At 40.6% G+C, this 25,810-nt stretch overlaps 1 protein-coding gene and 1 non-coding gene across 2 annotated transcripts in view; both read left to right on the top strand.

The window, feature by feature from the left end:
* CDH8 (cadherin 8) overlaps positions 1-25,810 on the top strand; it is a 337,946-nt gene that overhangs the window by 196,457 nt on the left and 115,679 nt on the right. The window contains exons 7-8 of the mRNA XM_028501803.2: positions 2,203-2,456; positions 21,082-21,218. Coding sequence (XP_028357604.1) covers positions 2,203-2,456; positions 21,082-21,218 — 391 coding nt within the window. The remainder of the gene's footprint in view (positions 1-2,202; positions 2,457-21,081; positions 21,219-25,810) is intronic.
* On the top strand, positions 17,031-17,194 carry LOC114488495. Its single transcript, XR_003683810.1, has one exon. It is a non-coding gene; the product is annotated as a U1 spliceosomal RNA (small nuclear RNA).

Raw genomic sequence — 25,810 nt, 5'->3', positions numbered from 1 at the left:
TTGCCCGGCTATATTTACCTAGGTCGTTAAGTAAAGGCTCTGCGGCTCTTCAGGAATGAGTTATTAATCTGTCAGAAATATTGTCAGTAATAGTGCCATGAGGTAATTTCCAAGTGCTTTCAGTGGTGGGTGAGACCTAGGTATCTATATATACCACGCTCATCCTTTCTGCTAAATATAAACACCAGTACATATGTGCCTGCATACATATTTATTTCTATACCCACCTGCTTCTTAGCACGGAACTCATAACAGAGACCTTCTCTGAATACTCCTCAAAATAACGGACCTCATTTTAGCCACGCGATCAATAGAGCAGCAATGCTTTGGAAGCGAAATAAGAAAACACTCTTTGTTGAGATTAGTGCTAAATTATGCTTTAGGATGTCTCCTTGGACTAAACAATGATTATTTCTAGTTCTTCACATTTCACACGCCGTTGCAGAAATGATAAAATATTCTTCTCCGATAGAGATTGTGTCTGATGCTGTCTTATCTCCCACCAGCAGAGGCTCAATTAACTGGCTGATTGGTATGCAGGTCATGATATCACGGGTAAAATTTGATTATGAATCTGAAGTGAAACTTTGATAGCACAATTCATGACTATGAATATTTTGTGAATTCCAAGTGAAATGAGCAAAAGAAAACACAACAATAGGAGATTAGAGTCACTGGGCTTGTATAAAAAACAGATATCAATAAATGCCTGTAAAATTTACAGGTGGAATTCAGAGCAATGGAGAGGGATCCCATTAAAGGCTCACAAATGGGCTTAAATGCACATGACCATCATCCATCAGCATTACACTCATTTGTTCTTGCTGCTGTGGCCATTAGTGAGAAACATTCATCTTTGTCATTTCTTTTTTTTTTAAATGGAGAAAAAGTTTATTAGAAAAGTTCACACTTACAGAGCCCTGCATTCCTGTACCCCAATACTTTGAATCGTGACCTCTACATTTGGGGGCAGATGATTCTTATGGTGGAGACAACTGACATCAGAGGAACAGTATTCGTGTGAACTCATTTGCATTTCAATGTCATTATTCCTAGGTTGTCTGTCCAGTTCATTTTCAAGGCCGCTTGTTTCTTACTGTCTTGTTCATACGGGTTCAGCATTTCCAGCTCTTCGGTTGTAGAGTCTGCTCTCTTCTGTTGACTTTTCCTCTAGTGTTGATTTGTGTTCACATGCAGTTTATGATGTTTTCACATTACGCTACGTGAGTTTTTTCGTGAAACACCCATGTTAGGGATGAGGCCATCCCCGCAGACACAAAATAAGAGGTAGGGACCTGGATGGCATGGACAGACACGTAAGCCATGATGAACTCCATGCTAAGGCTCTGCACACCCCTCTTTCTGCAGATGAAACTACCCACATGCCTGTTGATTCTTTCAACAGCATGCTAAGCAGGCACTGCCTGACAGATTTACAAGTGTCACTCATCTGTGATATTAGACAAAGAGGAAACAATAAGGTTGTCACTCAGAAGTGTCATAAGTGCAAACTGGACATGATTTTGAATCTAGGAGATGAGGTGTGTAACTTGCAAGCAAAGAAGGAAACCCTCAAGAGTAAGTGAGCCCAGTGGGACAAAGCTATTAACATAAGAGAACAGAAACCCCGTGACCTTTATCGTGGTATCTCAGCAGGTTAAGAGATGATGGACATATAGACCAGTCAGTCCAAATGAAGATGGTCTGCAAGGCAGCCATGACGGAATGATACCCAAGGAACTGGTGACCTTGGGCCACAAAAAGGAAACTCAGAAGGGAAAGAGAAAATGTGAGAGACGAAATTAAAAATGGATTGATTTCATTAACGTGTATAAAGTAGTAATGTTCAGATAACATAGGGATCACAAACCATTGAAACTGCTTCAAGGCTTACCTCATGTTATATTATCTAGTAAGTACTGCTCTTTGAATCACTCAGTTAACGCTATGTTCTGAAGCTTGTATGGACAAGTTGAGGACTTCAAGGTCAGAGTGGTGGGAAATCTGGGGAAAATCCCACTTTCTGTGAAGTCTTCCTGCACTATAGGACAATTCATAAATATGTACAAAGAGCAGGGTGCTGGGAAAACTTCATATGACTATCCAGTCATCTTGGTAGCCATTTTTTAGTAAGATGGTCATTTTAAAGATAGCAAACACTAGGTGAAAATATTTTAAAACATCTCTGTCATTTCTTAACAGCCTCTGGACTTTGAGACCAAAAAATCCTATACGCTGAAGGTGGAGGCAGCCAACGTCCACATCGACCCACGTTTCAGCAGCCGGGGGCCCTTTAAAGATACAGCAACGGTCAAAATTGTCGTCGAGGATGCAGATGAACCTCCTGTCTTCTCTTCACCTACTTACCTCCTCGAAGTTCATGAAAATGCTGCTCTGAACTCTGTGATTGGGCAAGTGACCGCTCGTGACCCTGACATCACTTCCAGTCCTATAAGGTATGTATCTCTTGCTGGCTCCATCAGATGACTAGTGAGACAGTACAGAATGCACTTGTGTGTGCATCCTATGTGGTGGCCTTCAGGACTGACCTCGCAGGCCCAAAGAGCTGTGGTCAGGATATGCTGTGAGTGTGTGTTTGTGTGCATGTGAACATGGGTGCACACACATGTGCATACACGTCAACTCAGAGCTGCATACAATGTCCGAAACCAGGGATATTGAGATGAAGAAAGCTATTGCTGCTTTCAGAGAGCTCAATGAGAATGCAAAATTGCATGTGTTTTGTGATCCATTTGGGTGGATCTTTTAAATTATTTTGTCCTTGCTGGTTTTTGCCTTTTTTTTTCTAGCATTATGAAAGTGTTGCTGGTTTTCCTTCCTTCTCTTGACAGTTATGGTGAATTATATATAAGAATTTAGAGGTGTAATGTCACTGTCTGAAGACATTAAGAAGCCCCTATCTTATGTCCGTGTTTGGTGTTGGGCTTTGAAACGATCTTTTTATCACTGCATGAGCATTTCTGGTAGATCAGCATATCTGGATTGGCGGCTTTCAGACACAATCTTTCTCTGCCGTTTCAAAAATACCTTTTGTTTAGACTTCACCTGCTGAGAATTTTTTCCCAAGATGAGAAATGATCCTTTATGAAGTTTTTCTGCCTTTTCTAGAAATGAGACTCCAAGTTTTTGCTGTTGAACTGCATACAACTTTTCTCTGTTGCCGGTCACCCAAGTGACAGAACAGTGCTCCAGCTAAATAGCTTTTGTTCCCCAAAGAGCACTGCAAATCTATAACTTGTAAGCCGGTCTCCAAGGGTGAAGTGTTGGCTAGTGATGTGTGTGAGTGTGGATTTCAAATATTGTCTTGGAAATGTTTGTTTTCTTTAAAAAAAAAAAAGCAAGAGAGAACCTAATGAAGGAACACAGTTTTAGAGAATTGTCCAGTTACTCTAAAAGTCTGAAGTCAGCTCATACCCAGCTCATTCCCTCGGGTCACAGAAATGTGAGACTAATATCCTTCTAATTACTTTATTCAGGGAAATTCTAAACAAATAAGTGTTCTGCAGATTTTATTTATTTGCTTCTTTTTTTGTGTGTATTGCATTCTCATCCCTCACAAGAGGTGCTGAAGTGATGAGGCTGAGGTGAGACCCAGCTGAATAGTCTGTTCGTGCCCCCGGATAATTTGAGTTTAGGCAAAAAGTAATTTTTTTTCAGATCCAGAAAAGATATTTGAACTCAAACCATTTCTAAAGTCAGGATAATAAAGGCTGTATCCAATAAGGATACAAAAAAAGCTTCTTTCAAAAGAGCCCAAACTCTAAGAAAGTAAAATGCCACCTGGAGATTGGAGGAATGGTCACTTGTCTAGTCTCATTTCTGAAGGAATTCAACAAGCTATCAACACACAGAATTCCCTGCATTTGGCTCAGAGAATTGTATCTCTCCAAGGGTCAAGTATTGAATACAAGGGCAAGGAGAAACTAGAAAAATAAATCGACAGGGGCATCCATTTTATGCCTCAAATAGTGAAGTTGTGAAATGGATTTATCTTCAGATCATGTTAGAAATTAGAGGCAATGATATTCTTGGAATGCATGGATCTGCCTCATTTTCATGTTACTCTGCTTCCTCTGGGAGGGAAAAAAAAAAAAAAAAGGAAAGAGCAGCGGCCACTTTCTGCACATAACCAAGTGCAAGTGCAGAATGTGAACAGGATACGCAAGATTGGCCCAACTGGGAGGCCTGTCAGGGGGCCTGTTTGGGCCCTTGATTTGACAAGATTTCTACTCTGGTTAGCCAGGAACATGGGGGGCTCGGGTGTATGCCAAACCAAGCATCCTTCGGGAGAGTGTGGAGTTCTGATACCAGGGCACTCACGAGTAGACTCCAAACACGGGACCCATAGTCCCAGCAGAAACGGACTTCCTGCTCAGAGGTGTGTTCTCAATCAGCCAGCAGTGAGGTTTGAAGGACTTTTCACGCCACAGTCCCAGGCAGCTCACAGGGGCAGAACTGGGTAAAAATCCAGGTTCATTGTCTCCCCACAGGTTTCGAATCCATCCATTCACTGGTGTTAAAATGGACATTCTCTGATATTAATTCTAATTCACAGGAAATCAAGTGACGATTATCATTGTAGTAGATTGTTATTATTATGGTGGCGTTATTTTTATTACTGTGAACTGATATGAAAGGCATGTGTAGAGGGAGCATGGAGCCACTTAGTGCCCAACTTGAGAGCATTTTGTTTGGGGGCAAATTAAAGGGGACTTGGGGCTGTGCTACCAGAAAGAGCTGAGCAGATAAAGCACCATTGGATGACACGGACATATCTGTGCGTGGGTAGGTGTCAGGCAGGTACCAGTTCCTTGATATCTGTGGTCCCTCCCAAAGGAGGGGTGCATGCTGCTGTCTCAGAGCATTTACAAGGCGAGCCCCACCCAGTTCCGAATGCAGGTGGAGGAGGATTTGAGTAGAAAATTCCCTGACTCGCCAGAGCAGCGCATGGTTCCTCATGAGACTCATGGGCAGGCTGAGAGCCATTAACCTTTTTTTTTTTAAGATTTTATCTATTTATTTTTAGAGAGGGGAGGGAGGGAGGGAGAGAGAGAGAGAGAGAGAGAGGGAGAGAGGGACATCAATGTGCGGTTGCTGGGGTTTATGGCCTGCAACCCAGGCATGTACCCTGGCTGGGAATCGAACCTGGGACACTTTGGTTCCCAGCCCGTGCTCAATCCACTGAGCTACGCCAGCCAGGGCGAGCCATTAACCTTTTTAATCAGAACTAGAGGCCATGGATACTCAGGGAGTTACTGAGTCACAAAGAGTGAAGCCCTGTTGTCTCTTTAGGACTCTTGTATCTTGTATCTACAACAAGAACGCATCCATCTTTTGGTGGAATATGTACTTGACCGTCCAGCAAGAAATAGGCATGTATTGTGCCATAGGTCATGTTAAGACATGCAGTCATTTGTTCTATGGTCGACTTACCATGATAAGACTCAGTGACGTTTTAGGGCACATTGTCAAGCAGGAAATATTACGTATTTTAAAAGTCCTATACTTAAGCCTGTGTCTACATCTGTTCCTGCATCTAGGTCTCTTAGACTCGCTTCCAGGAGGAAATAGAGGCAAAATCCATGCTCTCACCATCTCCCTTCTAGGAACATGAATTAAGCATTTGCTATTTTCTTCAATACCATGTATTTTGTGGTAATATAGAATACAATTGTGCACATTATTTGAAAGGTGATGTATTTTGAACTTAGGCTGAGGTTCAGATCCTCTCAATGGTCCTTCCCCATCTGGCAACTGGTCTCCGGAATTCTTTGAGACTTGGTTTCCTCATCTGTATCTTGGGATAATACCATCTTCTTTACAGGTCACTGAGATCATTAAATCAAGTCACTCAACAAAATATATGGTAATAGTTAGCATTGCTGGTTAATAAAAACACCATCAATGTATCATAAATACAAATTCAAAACCTAGTACTTATTTTAGCAGAGATTCTTCTATTAAAGGTTGCTAAATGGGTACAGAATTACCTGTTTTTTCTTCTTTAATAGTTACAAGCTAAATACTCTAACTTCATTTAATTGAATTTGGCTTCTAATCCTGCTGTAAATATTGTCACTAGTGACTGCTTATTAATATGTGGCCAGGAGATGGTAAATACACCTACTCTATTCCCTAACAGCTCCGTGAGATGATATATACACTATACTACGCATAACCTTCACTTAACAGATGAAGAAACTGAGGCTGAAAACTAGCTCACCCAGTTGCATGCAAACAGCCAGGCGTGAGTGCCTTCCTGTGATGCGTGCCTGGGTTTTGCTGATGACGCAGTGCCTGTCCTTGTGGCCGCACCACACTCCCTCCCTTTTCCTGTGATCTCTGTGACTCCACCTGGGTCTCTGCAGCTTAGTATGGCTTAGCAGGACCTACTGTAATTGGAATAATGAATTATTCATTCCCTAAATGGCCTCACTCAATCCAGGATGCATTCCTGGAAGGCAGGAAAATACATCAGGTGTCCAGGATGAATCAGAGTGTGGGTGGAGTGTTCTTGGCTCATCCATCCAGTCCCTTGGCATGGGTTTGTTCTTCTTGGCTCTGAACCATCTGGGGAATAGGAAAGGGGCAAATAATATTATTGCTATTTAATGCATCAGACATACATTTCTGTTATTTATTATTTCATTTAGTTCTTACAAAAGATATTGTGACATGATTCCAGTTTAATGAAGGAGGAAGCCGAGAGTTTGAAAGGATGTGTCTCCCGTGCTTGGTGACTATAGCTGGGGGCTGTGGGGCCAGTGTTGAAAGCCAGATCTCTTCTTGCCGACGACCCCCATGTCTGCGCATGCCTCCCTCGGTTCCGGCATCTTGCCTGAAGTGTAACATGATGACAACCACTACTTACTGAGTCCATTCTTTGCGGTAGACACTCTGAAATGGTGTCACAGGCAGGAAATTGTTTATATGGAAGGTGAAAACTAGCACAGAGTAGGTATCGAATATAATGTTTTCCTATGAACTTGCTCATTTTTTCCTCTCAATGCCTTTATTTCAAGTGTGTATTTGGGGCTGCCATGGCGTTGAGATGGCACATGAGTGTTTTTTTAGATAGTAGCTTCCTATTTCTTTCAGAGCATTCTCCTTGTCTAAGACGACGCGCATCGCTGAAGCTAAGAGTGGGGATGACGGCCACTCAGCAGGTGGAGGAGGTTGACACAGGATCGTGGTGGCCACAGAGCTCTGTTGTCCTAATTCCTCTTTTGAATTCAAGTGGCCACTCAACACAAGAGCATTGCTTTTCCCTCCCCCTCCTTCCATTCTGGCAGTTTTATGATTCACCTCAATTACCAGGCTCACCGTTAATGAGCTCTCTTCCTGAAAACACGCCTTCAAGTCCTGATATGCAACGATGCCAAAGGGGAAATATTTTCCACTGTACAAACCTGGCGTTAATTTGGAGGGGAGACTGTGTATTGATTGAGTCTGTCCTCAATCTTACATTAACTCCCATTGTTGGTGAAGGCCTGGTTGTATGTGTGTTTAAATTATGATAAGAACACTTACAGGGCAGTGAAGAGGGCAGATACCATGTTAAGTGCACAAGACAGTATTGCTAGCTGTTGACAGAGTGTCCTGTTGACAGAGTGTCACACAGCGGAACTCCAGAACATACTCTTATCACTGACTCTCCAGATGCATTCCTCCTCAACTGCCCCTGCCCCTGGCAACGGGCATTCTCTTCTTCTGGAACTGCCTATTTTGTGTACCTGCTGCAAGTGAAATCACGTGGTATTTGTCTTTTCTGCGACTGCCTCATTTTACTTAGCGTAATAGCCTCCAGGTTCATCTATGTTGTCACATAGTAAAGAATTCTTTTGTTCTTTTCAAGGCTAAATGCCATGGTTTTATACGTATAGCACATGTTCTTTATCTGTCCATGTTGATGGGCATCTAGGTCATTTCCACATCCTCACTATTGTAAATAATTCTGTAATTAACATGGGAGCATGAATGTCTCTTTGAGATCCTGATTTTAATTCTTTTCAATAATATCCAAAACTGGGATTGTTAGATCATATACAAGTTCCATTTTTAAGTTTTTAAGAAAGTTACATACTTTTTTTTTGCTGGAGCAATTGTACTATTTCACATTCCCTCCAATAGTATACAAGAGTCTAGTAAAAGGACTAAGTTTTTTAAAAATAATTAAACGTGTCTCCCAATTCAAAAGTATCAACTCTTCCAAGTCATTGTTTTGAAAAACTCATTAACCTGTTAATTCAACTACCTGTAATTATTTACTTAATTACTTGATATATTTGTTTAGTCACATAACCATTTCTTTATTCATTTACTATGGATATATATGTGTATATATGTGTGTGTGTATACATATGTGTGTATATGCATATATAATTTTTAACTTATTTATGTAGTTGTATAAGTAATATCAATAGAACCCACTTTTTCCCCAAGGAGTTTCTACAAAGACAGAGTCTCTGCCCTCTTGGACCTTATTCTTTAGTAAGGAGGCTGGCTGGGTAGCCATGGAAAACCCGGGTCCTTCCCCTTTGCCAAGCTGGCCTTTAATACATGCCATCTGAAAATGAGGACTAAAACTAGAGCTTCAGGGTCACACGCAGGAGGGAATTGCCTAGTTACCCAATGACTCTGAATAGAAGCCAAGGATAGCTGTCCAATGATCCTAAAGGGGGAATATCTCACACCATAGAGAACCTCGTATTACTGTGGAGGATGGACTGTGTGCTTCTAACTGTCTCTCATTTCTTTTCTTCCTTCTCTCTCTCTTTCTCACTATAAAGAAATGCTTTGGGTAGAAAAAGTCTCCTTTTTCTCCTCAAAGGAATAGTACATAATAAGTGATGCAGGGACCTTCAAATTCCGAGACTAGCAGAACTCAAATACTATTATTTATTAAAGCAGTTAGAGCAACCAGCAGAGCAATTAGAGGCAAAAAGCTGAAAACTTGTAGATGGAATTTTTGATACTCAAAGTGCACGCAAGAAAATGTTAAAATGGTTTCTTTAGGCATAATAACAAAGGCTAGAATGAAATTAACCAGGGAGAAAGAAACAGTTGGAGTTCAGTGAAATATAATAACTGATTCATAACTAAGGGGTTTATTTCATTACATGTGGCTCTAAATAGCATCTTCACTTGCAGTAGGCTCAATAATTGTATCTTCCTATAAATTTTCCATATAGAGGCTGCAAACCAATGTTGAGCAAACCATTTTTTAGCATAGAAAAGCACATTAATGCCTGTTAAATCTGAAAAATAGATACACACTGCCTTCCTCCGAGAGGGGCGTCCCTCTAACTGCCCCCTGAGGAGCTCTGCCGGGACTAAAGTTGTCGTGGCCACTTCAGTGGGAACTCAGGTGTCTTTTTGCTAGGGTCTCCCAGGTAAGTTCATTTGCTAAGCAGCATGGCGCTCTTTAAAAACCCGAGAAGGTAGGTGGCGCGACTCAGCATGGAACGTTGTGTGGTTGTGCAGAGCATCCAGGGTGCAGGGTGTAGGGGACGGGCTCCCAGGCCCCTGTGCTGCCCTGTGGTCCCCATTCTCCTGCACTGGGCATGTTGCAAATATCATGATGCTTATTCCAATAAGTATCATAGATTATGCATCTTGTTATGACTCTATGAGCCCCGTCCCCTTTTCCTTCCCACAGAACCTGCATAAGGGAAGACCCATGACTTCCATGGAAACTTTGACTTTATTACATTACACGAGGGGCCAGCTCATTATGGTCCGTGTGCCAGATCTGGCCTACCATGTTTATAAATAAAGTTTTATGGAAACACAGGCTCCCTGATGCTTTTCAACTGTGGAGACAAATAGTTAGGATTTAGATGGTATGGTCTGCAAAGCCAAAGTTGTTTACTTGACATAGAAAAGTTTACAACTTCTAGACTAGACTGACTGATAGGGGTTTGGAGTTATATCTGAAATTTGAGTAGCTTGTCCTCACATAACTCCGGGATCTAATTCTGACTCAGAAACTCACTAAATGTAAGACTTTCAAGCATATTTTAAACCTGTAGCAGTCAAAGCAATCCTTTGTGTTAGAATTCTGCATTGTGTGCTGGGAGTTGACTTTCCCAGGCTTGTCATAGTGCCCTTGTGACTTTAGTCCTCATGGGGCCCATGACAGTGTCACTCATGTTGACTTGGCCAGAAAAACCTGGCTTTATTTTGAGCAAACCCCCATAACTACCACACAGGCTGCAAAAAAGGCATCCTAAAATATATTGTGATGCTTACCTGCTTGTTGTGTGGAATTAATTAGTTTCTTGCAATGAAATTATTATAAAGCCCTGTTTTTCTAGACCTCAGTGATTATGGCAATAGTAAGTCTTAGATATGAGGCTGGTCACTGCCCTAGCCAAACTCTGGTCTCTGCGGTGCAATGCGTTTGCAAATTCTCTGCCTGCAGCAGCTTTGCTCGGGCTAAAAAGCATGAGGCGGCAGAAAATAGGATTTCACTTGGAAGAGACTCGCTGTAGTGTGCTCGGGAAACCAACGTGCATTCTCTCACAGGGGAGTAGATAGGTAATGACAGTTGCCGGAAATATTTTGTGGATCTTTAATTCGTGCATATTTAACATTTTAGTACCATGCCCTTCATGTATATCTTATTTATACTTTATCACATTAACTTCATGTTTACACACAGTGTTCTTATTCCAGGTAAACAAATGTGTTACAGGTTGTTTCCCCTGGAGGTCAATGGGGTTTGAGGGACAAGCTGTTTGTTAGGGATCAGCGCCTGTGAGCGGAAGGGGACAGAAGTGGGATGGGCGGGATGAGACATCCAACTGCAGGGCAGTCCCGGCAAAACCTTGGCCCAACCCCGTGGGTCTCTCTGGGATGACTATGGACGATCAGGACAGTCCTGCATCGCGCCGAAACGGCACACCTTTATTTGTCTGCTTGCTTAATGTTCAGGTTCCCTCTGTAGAGGGGGCTCTCAGTAAATGAGGCGGATGCTCAGGGGCGGTAGCTGGAGACTGTCTACTGACTGCTCCCCGCTCGGCTCTGACACCCTTCCTTGAAGGGAGGTCTGTCTGCACAGCCTACCTCGAGCCGATCACGGGTGAGCCCACTGAAGCTCCTCACCAGTGACTCCGTGAGACCGCATTCTCACCGCTCGCCACCTAGCTCCCACACCCTCCCGTTACCCCGCCCTCTGGCGTCTTCCCTGAGCAGATGCCCATCTGGCCTGTATTTGGAGATGCAAACACTGAAGCAAAGGGACTTAGCTGAAGTGACATTTGTGTGGCACGGCGCACCTGGGTGGTAATTCCCAAAAAGTATCCTACTGCATGGATTAATGAAATATTTCAGATTAAGAGATTTAAGGTGGTAAAAATAGCATGAGAATCTTGAGAGAGTAAATTATTTTGGAAAGTACTGATTTGGTGTTTAAAAGTTTTTATTTTATATTTTATTTTATTTTATTTTATTTTATTTTATTTTATTTTTATCAATGGGTGAAGTCTCTGTCCCTTCTGTAAAATAAAACTTAATAATGTTTATAGTCTGAGAGAAACAAAGATGCTTGCATGAATGGCGTGAGCAGTGTTATCTAACGTTATTATACTCAGAAAGCAAAATCAATCCCCTATTTTGCATCCCAACAAAGGGAGATTGACATCCTTATCTGATGTTCAAATATTTATGGGAATCATGTCAGCCAACCCATTATTTTCCTATGTCTTTCTACATTCTACAGTCTATATTTCTATAACGTATTATACAACCTTGCTTTTGATAAAGGACAGTCAGATTTGACTTTGTGTTACAGAGGAAAACATAATATTGCATATTTTAAGAAGAGAGCATGTTAAACAATGGAGAAATGCCATTTCCATCCATCCATTAAATGTTTACTGGCTTTAAGTCAGTTTGCTGGGGGGTTGGAATAGGTCTAGTTGAAATGCCTTTCAAATGCGCCACAGGATACACATCAAGTCCGGGGTACCTACTAGGGTGTGTGGACATTCACAGTAAAGGAGAATAAGATTTATAAATGTCCTTGAGAAGGATCAGCATCGTGGAAGGTGTATTTAATGGTATGAAGGACAGCCAAAGACCCAAACACCCTTCCAAAGACAAGGGTCTGAAGTTGGACAGAAAAAGGCTGGCAAAGGAGCAGGGCCCGGAGGGTAGTGAAGCTGGAGGTTCTGTTTATTGGCAAAAGAGGAAGCATGCCTGGATGACCTTTATTAAATGCCAAGTATGTCATGTTGGGCTTTGCACTTGCTTAAATGCACATGACTAGGTTAGACCACGTGGGCACACCATGTTGTGTTTAAGGATCAGTATTTTTTAATATTGTTAAAATTAAATATATATATATATATATATATATATATATATATATAGTATGTATTTATTTTTAGAGAGAAGGGAAGGGGGAGAAAAAAAGAGGGAGAGAAACATCAATGTGTAGTTGCCTCTCACACGCCTCCAACTAGGGACCTGGCCAGCAACCCAGGCATGTGGCCTGATTGGGAATCGAACCAATGACCTTTAGGTTCTCAGGCCAGCGCTCAATACACTGAACCATACCAGCCAGGGCAGGGATGAGTATTTTTGGTCTAACATACTGTTGTCTCCCTAGAAGAAATTGCATTTGCTTGCACACTAGAATGATATGCTTATCTTATGTTATTACTATTGTAAATTAGATAAGTAAACAAACTTTTTTATTTCCCTACAAATGCATTTCTAGCCTCAAAAAGTGACTAAGCCACATCTTGTTCACCTATTAATTCCTGGTACTCACTATGAGTCTTTAGTATTTACTAAAGGAGCCTAATTATCCAGTTAAAATATCAAAGCAAATATAACTTTATGACATCTTCAAAAATCTGCTTTAATATAGTTATGTAACACTGTTATTATCTCTTGGGTGTGCATGCTTTCCATAAACATTTTTCTGAATAATAAGTTGCTTAGACCAAAATTAGAAAACTTATATAATCAAATACCACTGTCCTCATAGCTATCTAGTGTTTAGTAAGAATTGATAATGTGTCAGATACTGTGGTCAGGATAGTATGCTGATCTCACTAACTCTGTGAGTGGGGGAAAAAGCGTGTTACTCTAATTTTACAACTACAAACATTGGGAATCAGAACTGTTTGTATGGGCTACTCGAGTCATTTATAGGGAGGATTAAATGAGAAATTAGTGTACAAGGCTTACTCAGCAGACAGGCTGAAATTAAGAATGCCACAATAAGTACATTCAATATGTAACTAAATCGTAGTTCTGGGTGAGGTAGGATGGTGCAGATAATGCCATATAATGAGGCATCTTCTCCATCTCACACCTCTATGTCCTATTGTCCATGTAGCATTTAGCATTTTAAACCATCCTTTCATATGAAGAAACATCATCGTTGACATAATCGACAGCTCCACAAAGACCTTTAGGGAGTTAACGGATTCTCTTCCTCCTAGATTTCGGCTAACATCCTTAGGTGATTATGAGCTTACGGAAATTCATGGGAATAGGTTGGGATTGCTGTGACCCTGGCATGAATGAGCAGTGAGGATCAAGGTCATCATGGGATCTTCAGTACAAAAGACTCCATCCTCACAGCTCCTAACCTCCCAGCTACAGAAAAGCAAACACCAGAGATACATTTCACTTCACCACTGCAAGTTCCAGATATCATGTATTTCTGGAAAAAATTATTTTTTGCTAATACTTATGTGAATATTTGTGACCTGTTTGGTATATTTTATTTGGTCATTACATAAGTGGCCATGAGGAGAGAAAATAGAGAAATTTTCTAAATCGAAAGCAATGTAGGATGATAGAAGGGGTTATGAGCCTTTCACAAGGGTGTTTCTCCAAGATTCCTCCACCTCCTTTGACTCCCACATCCAAATAATCGTGATGTCCTATTGCGTTTTGTTCTTACTCTCTCAGTTACAGTCACCCCATTCTTTGGTCTCCCGCCCTTTACCTCACACAGATGTGGAAGTGATCTTTAACTCAGGTTAGATCTCTGCTGCTCAACATGGTAGCCACTAACTACACGTGGCTCTTTGAATCGACAGCAAGTTAATTTAAATAAACTAATATAAAAATTTCAATTTCTCAATTATACTAGGTAGATTTCCAGGGCTAAATAACCACATGCAGCTGGTGGTTACCATACTGAACAGTCCAGAACATTTTTCTATATCACAGAACATTCTATGGAGTTCAGCTGTGGTTTAGATCATACCGCTTTCCTGTTATGTTTTTTCAAGTGGCTCTCCATTTCTAACGAGTGAAAAAACTTCCTCAACATGGTCTTAAAATTCCTTCATGCTGTATCCCTAGTGTCCTTCCCCAACTGAATCTTGAACTTCAACCACCTATCCTTTGTCAGGGTCTCTTCAAAGACACTGAATGTCTTCCTATCTTTTTATGTTTACTATGTATTTTGATTGGAATACTTTTGTAATATTTTATACACCTCAGACCTTTTTTTCTCCATTAATACATCACTATAAGCTTTGAAAAGCCTAATGCACCTTTGTTGTCTTTCTCCACAAGTAGACTCAGTGACAGGAGAGCAACTCCATGTTTGCCTTGGCACCTAATACAATGTCTTGTATGTGAGAGATACTCAGTAAAGAGTGAGTGAAGGAAAGAGGTGGAGCTGAGATGGAAAGGGAAATGGCAGGATTCTTGTCTGTCAGACCTGAGCTATCACCACGCATAGTTAGGTGCTTTAATATTACAGTTTCCCAAACATTCTCAAACTCAAGATTTTCTACATGAATTTCCTTCTGCTGAGGATGTCCTCCTTATGTATTCCACCTGGAGAAAGTCCACTTTTTCTTCCTGCCCCTAGACAGATGTTATATTTTCTTGGTGCCATCTCTGGCCACCCCTCACCCTTTCCCAAGTGCATTTGGAGACCCTTATTACCCATTGCAATGTAAGTGTGATTCCATGACAGAGCCTGCCACTTTTTGTTGTACACAATGAGAAAGTCACACCAATCTGTGCAGGGGGGGTGGGGGGGAGGAGTCATTCAAACACTTAGCATCATAATGAACCAAAAGAAGCAGTCACTAAAATTATTGGAATTAAATAAAATTAACAACTTTGAATTGAATCCCTTCACATCTAATGCTGCATTCTTTTTTTCCATCATATTATTTAGAAGTCTCAGTTATGAATGATTATTTTGAAGACTCAGGGAAAAATAGAATTTCTTCAAACATATTATGTAAATATTGAAAAATTGATCATGAGTCCAATTTTACCTGGGATTCACTCTAAAGAAAACAATTCTTTTTGGCTCCATGGCTGCAGAAAGTTACACACACATGCAACTGTAGCTTTATGACGCTATTTTTCTGAGGTATATGTGAAACAAACTATAAAACACAATGCACACTCCAAAAGTGGGATGTCATATGAACAGACGGATTTGTAATCAGAGATTTCTATAAGTAAAGTAAAGGGTACCTGAGAATGGTTAACACGAGAATATAATAGGAAGGACACTCCTAAGGAAGAGAAGATGAGCACAGAGGCAGGTCAGGGGAAGAAGGCCCCGTGGGTGTGGGGAGAGGTGAACTACGAAACCCAGCATCACCTCTCATCTCTTCGGCTTGGACTCTAGGCTCTGTGGAGATACTCATAGTAGCGAGATATTTTGAAAGGGGTGAAGATGGGGATAGACACAAAGTGCTTTGGCATCTTTTTCTAGTGTCACTTGCAAAATTCTGTCTTTCCAAAGGCTTCTAAAGGATGCAAATGGTAGTCCTTGTTTATATCTTTCCATTTCTGGATTTTCACTTCTGCAGTCCTCCCAGGCTTGAAGAAATCACTTAGAGATGGAAAAATGGGCTTCTTATTTTATTGATATGTTTATTCATTTGTTTGTTTATTTACCTAGTGTGAGCCTCAGAGCAACTCATTTACCACCAGGCACTTCTCTGTGAAGTAGGTGTTTCCTCTTATTTATGGATAAGACTATAAGATGTGAGTAGTTAGTTCCGATGAGCCCCCATAGGTGAGAGCCCACTGAGGATTCCCCGGTTGTGCGCCCTCCACACTAAGTGCGGCTGCCGTTGAGAAAGACACAGGCAATCTCACAGAGCAGAGTGGCTTCAGAGTTTGCTTCTGACACTTCTATCCGTGATGACGTCTTGGGAACATCCACGGTACACTGGATTCTAAAATGTAACTTGTTACTGCAAGTTCGTCATGTTTAACCCACTCTGTTTTTCTTGGAAATTATTTTCTGGTAATTGGCTTAAGAAAAAGCCTTATGGTAGAGTCTTACCATTAAGGATTGCCCTTTACTGCTGCAGATTGTCCCAAAATGGAATGACAAGGGGCAAAGCAGAGAAATTGAGATCAGGGAGTGGATGGTGGCAGCTGAGACAGCTAGAGGAAAGCAAGCTGAATCTTTGCAACTAGAGATGGTGAGGGGGACTGAGCTAGTGCGTGTGTGTGCGTGTGTGTGTGTGTGTCTGTGGGCTGGAATGGAGCAAGCATCTTCTGAGAACATGCCTAAAAATGGCACACTTTCAGTTTCTTTTTTTAAAGTGTGCAGAATCTTTATGTTATTCATTTTAAAATTATAAAAACGTCATTAATTTTTAACCACGATAAAAAAGGTCATCTATTATTCAATAGGAATACAAATCACATATGTTCAGTAGACCTTTGAACCTGCCACGGTCCATTCTCAGGGCGGAGATTTGGGTCAGAAAAGTTGGTGGAAAGATAAACACGTTAAGTGGTGGCAGAAGCGCAGGTATCTGCTTCCTCACTCGCTCCCACTCCTCAGCTTTACTTTATCACTTAAAGGGACATCCGTCTTCTCTATGTTGGTTTCCGCTGATACGAGAACCCAGATAAACTTGTTTAGGGACACAGGAGCCAGGAGTGAGAGGAATATTAGCTTATGCCTGAGGAGGAACTGGGGATCAGAAGTGGAAGCCTACTGTTTCCAGATAAGTAATAATATTAATTATTTAAAATATATACTTATTATACTTACCTGGCAGGGGAGATACCATGATCACGAAGGTGGTTTTCCCAGGGCGAGGCTTATCCATTGCACTCCGGATGTCCTGACCCCTGCAATGTCCACACATGTGGGAAACTCAACTGCATAATTTGTGGTAGTGGGGGACTGCGTTCGCACTGTCCCCTGTGGAAAAAAAAAAAAATATATATATATACTTATTGAGCACTTACTATGTGCCAGACACAGTAAAAGGTACTTATCTGCAATCCCTTATTTAAACCTCAAAAAGCCTGTTATAACTCCCATTTTACACATGAGGTAACCGTGGCACAGAGAGACTAATAACGCAACTAAGTCATAGCTAGTGAAGTGATTTTCCTTTTGGTTATTCTATACGAAGCAGAAAAAAGAAGGGTGTAAGAAGGAAAAGGCACCTAACAAATATGTGCGTGGTACACATTCGGTGTCTAACGCGTGCTTGTTGACTAGGTGAAGTCAGTATTTGGGGCTGCACAGCAGTTCTCGAGAGCCTTCCTCAGAAAGTCTTCCAGGCACTAAAATCTGCAAAATGTCTACAGAGGCAGCGAGGGGCGTTTTGAAATAGTTGAGATAGATTTTAAGCTGAATTTTAAACTAAGTCATTTTTCCCCCATCAAGTTCCTTCCATTGTGTAATCTTATAATATTATGACATTCTTACCTCTGATCCCACTAAAGGGCTGTATTTATAGCCGATTTTATAAATTCTTATGACTCACCCCATAAAGTCTGTCATGAACTGGAACTTTAAAAGATGAGAAAAATATCCTTGTCTGTGTTAGAGTTAAACAATCCTCAAACTTCCCCCCCCGGTTTTATGCTATTTATAACTGTTAAGAAAGTGGCCTTCTCTACCATCCTCCAAGAAGGGAAGTTCACTCAAGTTCTGTTTACTGGGACATGATGATGATGGTGATGATGATGATGAACATGTGTTTATTGCCTTCTAACTCCCAGAGACTGATTTATGCTTTATTTTTAATCCTCACAACCACCCCTGGGAAATGGGTACTCCATATCTGACCAGTAAAGAAATCGAGGCTCAATGAATTTATGAATTATCTAAGAAATATCAGTATATCAATAATAGAGATAGAGTTTATTCCAAATCTGAGGTCTGCGTGATACAAATTTAAATAAGGAATTAAACAAACCACTTAAAAAAATACCAACTTCCCAAACCCTGTCCTTGCTCTCAGTGCTTCCCTCTGGGCCAGAAGCTCTAGGACATCCCTGGGCATCAATCAAATAGCCAAGGAGCTTGTCTCAGATTTGAGATCCATGAGTTTTAGTGATTAGGCTGACTCTCCTTTGCTGTGGCCTCTGGGAAATCGGGTGATGCATGAATGTGTGAAATACATCAGCAGTGAGATAATAAAATGTCTATAACCCGGCAATGCCTGCAAAGTTTATCTATGACTATGATGCAGGAAGTGATAATTAATCCTCTGGATATTTCTTAGCTCGTTTAAGAGTCAGAAGCTACGTGATATTTGGAGCAAAACACATGTCTGTTTAGTTCTTTTCCAGTTAAACTTGGAGCCTCCTGGGTCTCATCAACCATCATTGTTCCCCAGAAAAATGGCTTTTGGTCTCCTTTCCATAATAAAACAGATTGAAATGCTTTGTAATGAGCACTTTCCCATGCTCAGGATTTGGTTGAGAGCACTGTTGATCCACGTGTGCCTCTGGGTTCTTAAACCCTCTCCGAGTTTCTCTGATCATCCCGGAGACGGGGTGTAGGGTCAGTTTGTGAGTGCCTGGTGCATAGACGCAAGACGGCTTCTTAGTTTCCTTTGGAGCTCTTTGCTAAATCAGAAGTTATAATTTCATTATGCAATATTTCTCAAGGAATTTAGCAATAAACTATCATCAATAAAATTAAATACTTTTTCAGTATAATTCCAAACTGTTTAATGATGCTTGTCTTTGGTGGGGAGGATTTAACATGGATGCCTTTTCCCCATGGTGTGTGCATTGGAAATAAAGAATGTGAATACCGTTTCTAATGAAAAAGAAATAACTAAAAAAAGAAAAGAATTCTCCATCTATTTATCTATCAATCGATCTATCAGATATCCATTTATCTGATATCTATCTGCCTATCTACTACCTATCTATCCATCCTCCCATGTGTCTATCTGGTAATCCATCTATTGTCTCAAGTAGATATAGAAACAAATAAATAGATGCACATACATAAGTAGAGATGCATAATATATGTAAATATATGCTGTCTGCAATGAAATCCACTAAAATATTAACGCCACAAAACTGTAGGCATGGAATTGTGGGGATTTTATTTTTCCTCATGTTCTTATAGTCTCAACTTGATTATATAATAAATTTCATACAAATGTATAAGAAATAAAGTATGCTCAGCACCAATAGCCATGAACCATGTTTCAGAATTAGGGTCAATGAGTATCAGTGAGTATAGAGGTTTCCTGGGCCCTTGCTAAGAGGCCACCCCAACCGTAAAGTCCTTCTTCAGTGCCCCCCTCCTAAAATGGGACTGTACGTGAACTTCGTCTTAGCCTGGGCTGCTGTAGATATGGAATGCTATTGACGGGTGGCTTAAACTACAGCAATTTACTTCTCACTGTTCTGGAGCCTGGAAGTTCAAGATCAAGGCACTCGCAGATTCTGTTCTTGGTGAGAACCAGATTCCTGGTTTGTAGATGGCTGTCTTCCTATAATATCACTGGTAGAAACCGGAGAAGCATCCTGCATCAGCTCCTTTTTTTTTCAAAATAAGAGAATTAATCCCATCATTAGGGCCCCAGGCCCATGACCTAATGTAATTATAATTATCAGCCAAAGGACAGACTTATTTAGAAATTCTAGCACATTGGGAGTTGAAATGTTAACATATGACTTTCCGGGAGGCACAAATATTCAGTCCACAGCACCCGACTTTGGGCCTTCCTTCTGTCCTGTTTCAGTTACGTTTGTTACACCATATACTTGGTTGTATTTAATATATTGTAGCCAAAGCACAGCTCTTGGTTTCTAAAAAGGATAAATGCTGTGAAACAATAATTCCTATATAATCTTTTTTTAAAGATTTTATTTATTTATTTTTAGAGAGGGAAGGGAGGGAGAAGGAGAGAGAGAGAGAAACATCCTTGTGTGGTTGCTGGGGGCCGTGGCCTGCAACCCAGGAATGTGTCCTGACTGGGAATCGAACCTGTGACACTTTGGTTTACAGCCTGCGCTCAATCCACTGAGCTACGCCAACCAGGGCCTAATTCCTATATAATCTTAATACTTAGTATAACTGCAAAGCAGATGGCTCTACACATAAAATACCATCATGTTGTCTTATTTGAAAATTTTTTTCAGTATAGGAACTACTAAGAAGTCCATTTAAAACTCTTAATTTCATAGGATCTAGTATTATAAAACTTTTAAAATATCTATTCCAACTTTGAGAATTGTTACTACTAGATATCAGATACTAGAGAATCCACAACCATCTGATTCCTGTGGACAGAGACTAATAGAAGGCCTAAGTGTATAACTTCCCTTAAAATAAAAACAAAACAAACCAACAGCAACAAACACAAAAGCACATGCAGGTTGCCTAGTCGAATATAAGTGTAACACAAACACCTATTTCCTTTGAACTGCAATAAATTACACGCTGCCTAGCTAGCACCATCCTGCTTTGGACTCGAGTTCATTGTTTTATATATTTTGTGGCAACTGCTAATTATCATAAGCTGTCCAATAAATGTGATGGATTATCCAATTAACTCTTCATCAGCATCCATTTTGGAAGATGATACCTATTGAAACTGATGGCAGTTTATGACCTCCATGTTGCATATGTAGCTAATTACTCCTTGGACAATAATTATCAAGTTTCTTGTGCCTCATTCAGTCATTTTGTTTTACAAATTATGATGCCACCGAGTCTCCCAATTCATTTGACTTCACGGTGATGACTCTCCAAGGATTCCTGAAGGTCTGCTGGGGGATGTATGGATCCCATGCACACGGAAGTAGATTACAGATGTCTCTGTTTTGTAGGTTTTCCATCGACCGGCACACTGACCTGGAGAGACAATTCAACATTAACGCAGATGATGGGAAGATAACGTTGGCAACACCCCTGGACAGAGAGTTGAGTGTATGGCACAACATAACGATCATTGCTACTGAAATTAGTAAGTGCCCGGGTTTAATTTCTTCTTTGCGTGACTGGGTTCGCTGTATGCCTAGTGATCACATGATTAATGGTCCCTGTTTTCATTAGATAGTTTGGCACTGGAATGTACTCTATTATTCCGAAGGAGTCTTTGAATGAATCACGTCAGCAAGAAATAACTTACATGGCGTTACATTACCGAGGGTTTCAGTATACGTGGGAAGGAAACTTTTTTATATCCAAATATTCTTATAACTCATACCTATTATCAATCATTAAAAACAATGTTTTGCATGTTAAAATATAAGGAAAGATTTAGTATAAGAGAGTGGGTGAAAAATAGAACTCAAGGACTATACACTATAATTTAAATAAGAAGACATGAACATATATTTATACAGTAGAGAAACCATCACTCACATATTTGAATCTCACACATACACATATATAGAGAGAACCTTCGCACTCTCAATACATATTATTTTGGAAAGGTGAAATTGTAGATGCTTTTTTCTTTTGGTTTTTAGAGTTCAATATATTTTACACATTCATTATAGACCCTTTAAAGTTGTATCTCCAATATAATTATTTTTCATAAATTAGATGCAAAAACGTAAACTTTTTTGAGAGGACATTCTAGGGTTGTTAAAAGAACATGTTAAGCTTTCCGTGTATTTTTGTGCTGGTAGCTTCCTTGATTGCACTCCTCAGCACTGCTGTTGAGCTCCTAAAGAATGGCTGGGTGGTGACAATGAGCCCCGCACTGTCTGTGAGAACTTGCACTCTGCCCTAAGATTTTCATTATTATACGAGAACTTGCAAAAGGGAGATGATATTCATTCTACCTCTAAACAAAACACATGTTGCATATTGTCAGATCCAAAAGAGACGTTCAGTTCTTGAGGGAGTTGGGAATCTGAATAAGGAAGTAGAAACTGACATGAGAAAAATCCATGGACACATGTACAGGGTAGAGGATATAGATGATAATTATAGGGTGTGGACCCTAAAATCGGCTCTGTGATCTCTCTGCGTTTTGTATGCACAACTAACGGGAAAATGGGAAATATCTCTGAGACACACGATGGATTTGTTTGTACCAGTGAAAGTAATCCGGACCGTCAGGAAGGACATGGGTTTCTCTTGTTCTGACATGTGGGGAGAATGTCCTCCCTGGGGCCTTAGAAAATGAAAATAAAGCAACACTGTGTGAAAAAGTGAAGATTCAAGAGTGAAGAATGTGTATTTCCTACAGCAGCCTCAAGTGTAGGCACAGAAACGTGCAGTCGAGTTGATATGTAGTTTCAACTCTACCACACAGAGGGGCCTGGAGAGAGGATGAGCTTTGGACACTCATGTGTTTTTCCCAGATGAGAAATACCATTTTCTGGCCCTGGCTGGTGTAGCTCAATGGATTGAGCACAGGCCTGGGAACCAAAGCATCGCCAGTTTGATTCCCAGTCAGGGCACATGCCTGGGTTGCAGGCCATATCCCCAGTATGGGGTGTGCTGGAGGCAACCACACACCAATGTTTCACTCCCTCTCTTTCTCCCTCCCTTCCCCACCTCTCTAAAATAAATAAATAACATCTTTAAAAAAAAAGAAGTGACATTTTCCTCCTTAGTGTATTACAGTGGTAGCCATTTCCCCTTGTAACATTCAGGAATAAGGCTAACAGAGCATACCACTGGGTGACCTTGCCTTATTAAAAGTGTTAACTGTATCTTGAGTGGTGCAAGCATAAAGTTTTTGTGATTTATAATGTTGGTGCTGCATGATCACCTTAGGCCTCTGAGAAAACCTCTATCTGTTTAGATTGGTTTAAAGGCTTATCAAAACACTCAAAGGGACCAGTTTTCTTCACAGTCTATAAATGGTGATTACTTTTAAAAGAACTTTTTTTGTGTATTGAATGCAACCTAGTTGAGTTAGCCTTCATCCATGACACTTTTGTATGAGATGGATGCTTTCACTTAAATATTCATCAGGGAGGCCTTGATTAGAAGGATCCACGTACTCCATTTTAAGGGGGAAAAAGATGTGGATAAACAGAGCGGTGGTTAAGACACCATCCAGAAACAAAAGACTCATTTGCAAGAAATCACAGACAAGTAGGAAGACAGACGCAAAAGCTGATGCTGAAGGGTAATGAGCTGTGAATTCCAGGTCAACAGGAGTCCCAACCCCAGGCGGAGAAGACGGGCATTTGTTCATTCACTCGATGATTATTAATTGACTCTAAACTACACGAGGAGAGAGCAGTGAGCAAAATAGGCATAAACACAGGTGCTCTTGGAGTTTCCTTTCTCCTGGCACCTGGAAGCCCCTGCCCGGGAAAGAGTGAGTGGGAGCCTGCTGAGCGATCCATGAAGAATGACACAGAGGTACGGGAGGAGACGGTGAATGCAGGGGTTGCAAGCAGTTCCCTACGGATGGCAGGAAAGAGTGCCACTGCATACCTCTCTCCATGGACCTATGGCTATACTTAAACATTATAGCATAATAAATATGAAAAAAATAAGACTTTATGTCTATCAGGAAAGTAAATATTAAGATTAGTTTTTATCTACTCAAAAGTATATATATTTTTACATTCAGTGTTATTTTGTATTAGTTTCCGGTGTGCGGCATCACGGTTTGACAATCAGGGACTTCACAGAGTGTTGGCCGGTACTTCCAGCCCCCACCTGGCAGTATCCGGAGAAACCCAAAGCACTAACTTGAAAGAACACCTGTGCCTGTGTTTGCTGCAGCGTTATTTGCAATCACCGAGGAGTAAAAGCAGCCGAAATGCCCATCGATAAATGAGTGAGGAAAAAGGCTGAGGTACATTTACACAATGGAATACTACTCGGTCCTGAAAAGAATGAACTCTTGCTATTTGTGACAGCGTGAATGGACCTACAGAATTGTATGCTAAAATGGCTAAGATTATTTTTAAAGTAGTACAATTATTATCATTATTATTAATACAGTATAATCAAATTACCAAAAAATTAAAATGTACACCAGATAAAATTTTCTATATGGCTTGAGAGAAATCACTCAAATATTTCCCAGATTCAGGTTTACAGGTGGTTCCAGAAAGAGAAAAAGTACAGAGAAGCTCTGCCCGTGTGAACACCATGAGCCTGTCCATGAACCATGAAGAATTTAAAATCTATAACCCAACCTTACAATACTCTGTTCTAAAGTGAGAGTTATCTTACCTTTTTAATTAATTAATTAGTGTATTTGTTTATACTCAGAGATGAAAAACTAAACAAAATGCATAGACATATTTTGGCCAAGAAGCAAGCTTAATTCAGGAAGCCACATCTCAAGAAATGTAAAACTGTAAGCTTTGCTAGCAATCCGATTTTTTAAAAAAATTTTTTCATGTCACTTTCTTACATTCAGAAAGATTAAGAGTTCAAAAGAGAACTTTAATTTTTAACTGTGAAATATAAGCTGAGGTGGGCATAAATTTAGAAACTTTAAAGGTGCAATTAAGTCATCTCTTTCTAAATCATGAAAAGAAGTAGAATACGACCACAGAGAATTTAAGAAAAATCGCAGTTACTAAGACAATGGCTTAGTAACTTGTTTTGCCTGGATTTGATTATTTAGCTCATCACATAATATTTACCTTGCAAAGCCACACACCAGGTCTTGGGGAATACATATTAAAGGGAGATTTATTGTATTTGGATGAGATGAATATTTAAAACCACCCAGGACAACAGAACCCCTTGGGGAGAGGTTCTAATAAAGTTAAAGAAATATTTATTCCAGGCAGAACAATTTAAAATTACTCTCAGAACACTGTCTCATCAGGCAAAGATTTAAACAAATGAAATTAAGCTAAAAAAAATGGATTTTAGGGAAGTCCATCTGTTAGCTCTTAATGAGAATGAAGATGTTGTCTTTAATCCTCTTGTGTCAGATTCACTTAACTGAGGCTGAGATGCTTCACTGTGTGCCTCTCCCAAGTATTTCACTGGTAATAGATCCAGCTTGCCATCACAATCAACCAGGGCATCTCATTACAGGAGCTGGCTGTTAGATGCCCAGGTGCTAACAAGAGATTGCGCTTATGCTTATCCAGTGTATCTCTGCTAAGTGTCTTGGCTAGTGGCAACTCCATCCCCTGCAACTGTAGTGCAGGGCTGCTGGTCACTATGGTGGTGAAGGTTTAAGGTAAATTTAGCTAAGTAAACACCAAAAAAAAGCATTCTGGGAGGCCTGCGATGCATTTAATTCTCACACCGCCCTGTGAAAGTAGGTACTATTACTATGCACATCTTTCAGAAGAGGGAACTCAGACACCAACTAGGTAACTTGCCTGAGATTTCATAGAGAGCAAGGGTTGGGGCTGGGCATGCAGAACCGGCATAACGGCGGGTTCCGTGCTCTGAGATGCCTTCCACAGAACAAACTTCTTGTAGCTTCTTCGCTTTCCCTCTCCTGCTTACATTGAGCTCTGACACCAGCACTTCCTGTCCTGAAGCAAATGAATGAATTAGTTCTGTGCAGAGCAGAAGACAGATGCAGGGATGAGGGTGCAGGGGAGGAAAGAACAAGCACGCATTAGACGGGGCCCTTCTATTCCAATATCTGTAACCCACGGC

Source organism: Phyllostomus discolor, chromosome 12, assembly GCF_004126475.2.
Source record: "Phyllostomus discolor isolate MPI-MPIP mPhyDis1 chromosome 12, mPhyDis1.pri.v3, whole genome shotgun sequence".
NCBI classification, from domain to species: Eukaryota; Metazoa; Chordata; class Mammalia; order Chiroptera; family Phyllostomidae; genus Phyllostomus; species Phyllostomus discolor.
The sequence above is the reverse complement of the archived record's forward strand: the minus strand, read 5'-3'. Positions and strand labels throughout refer to the sequence as shown.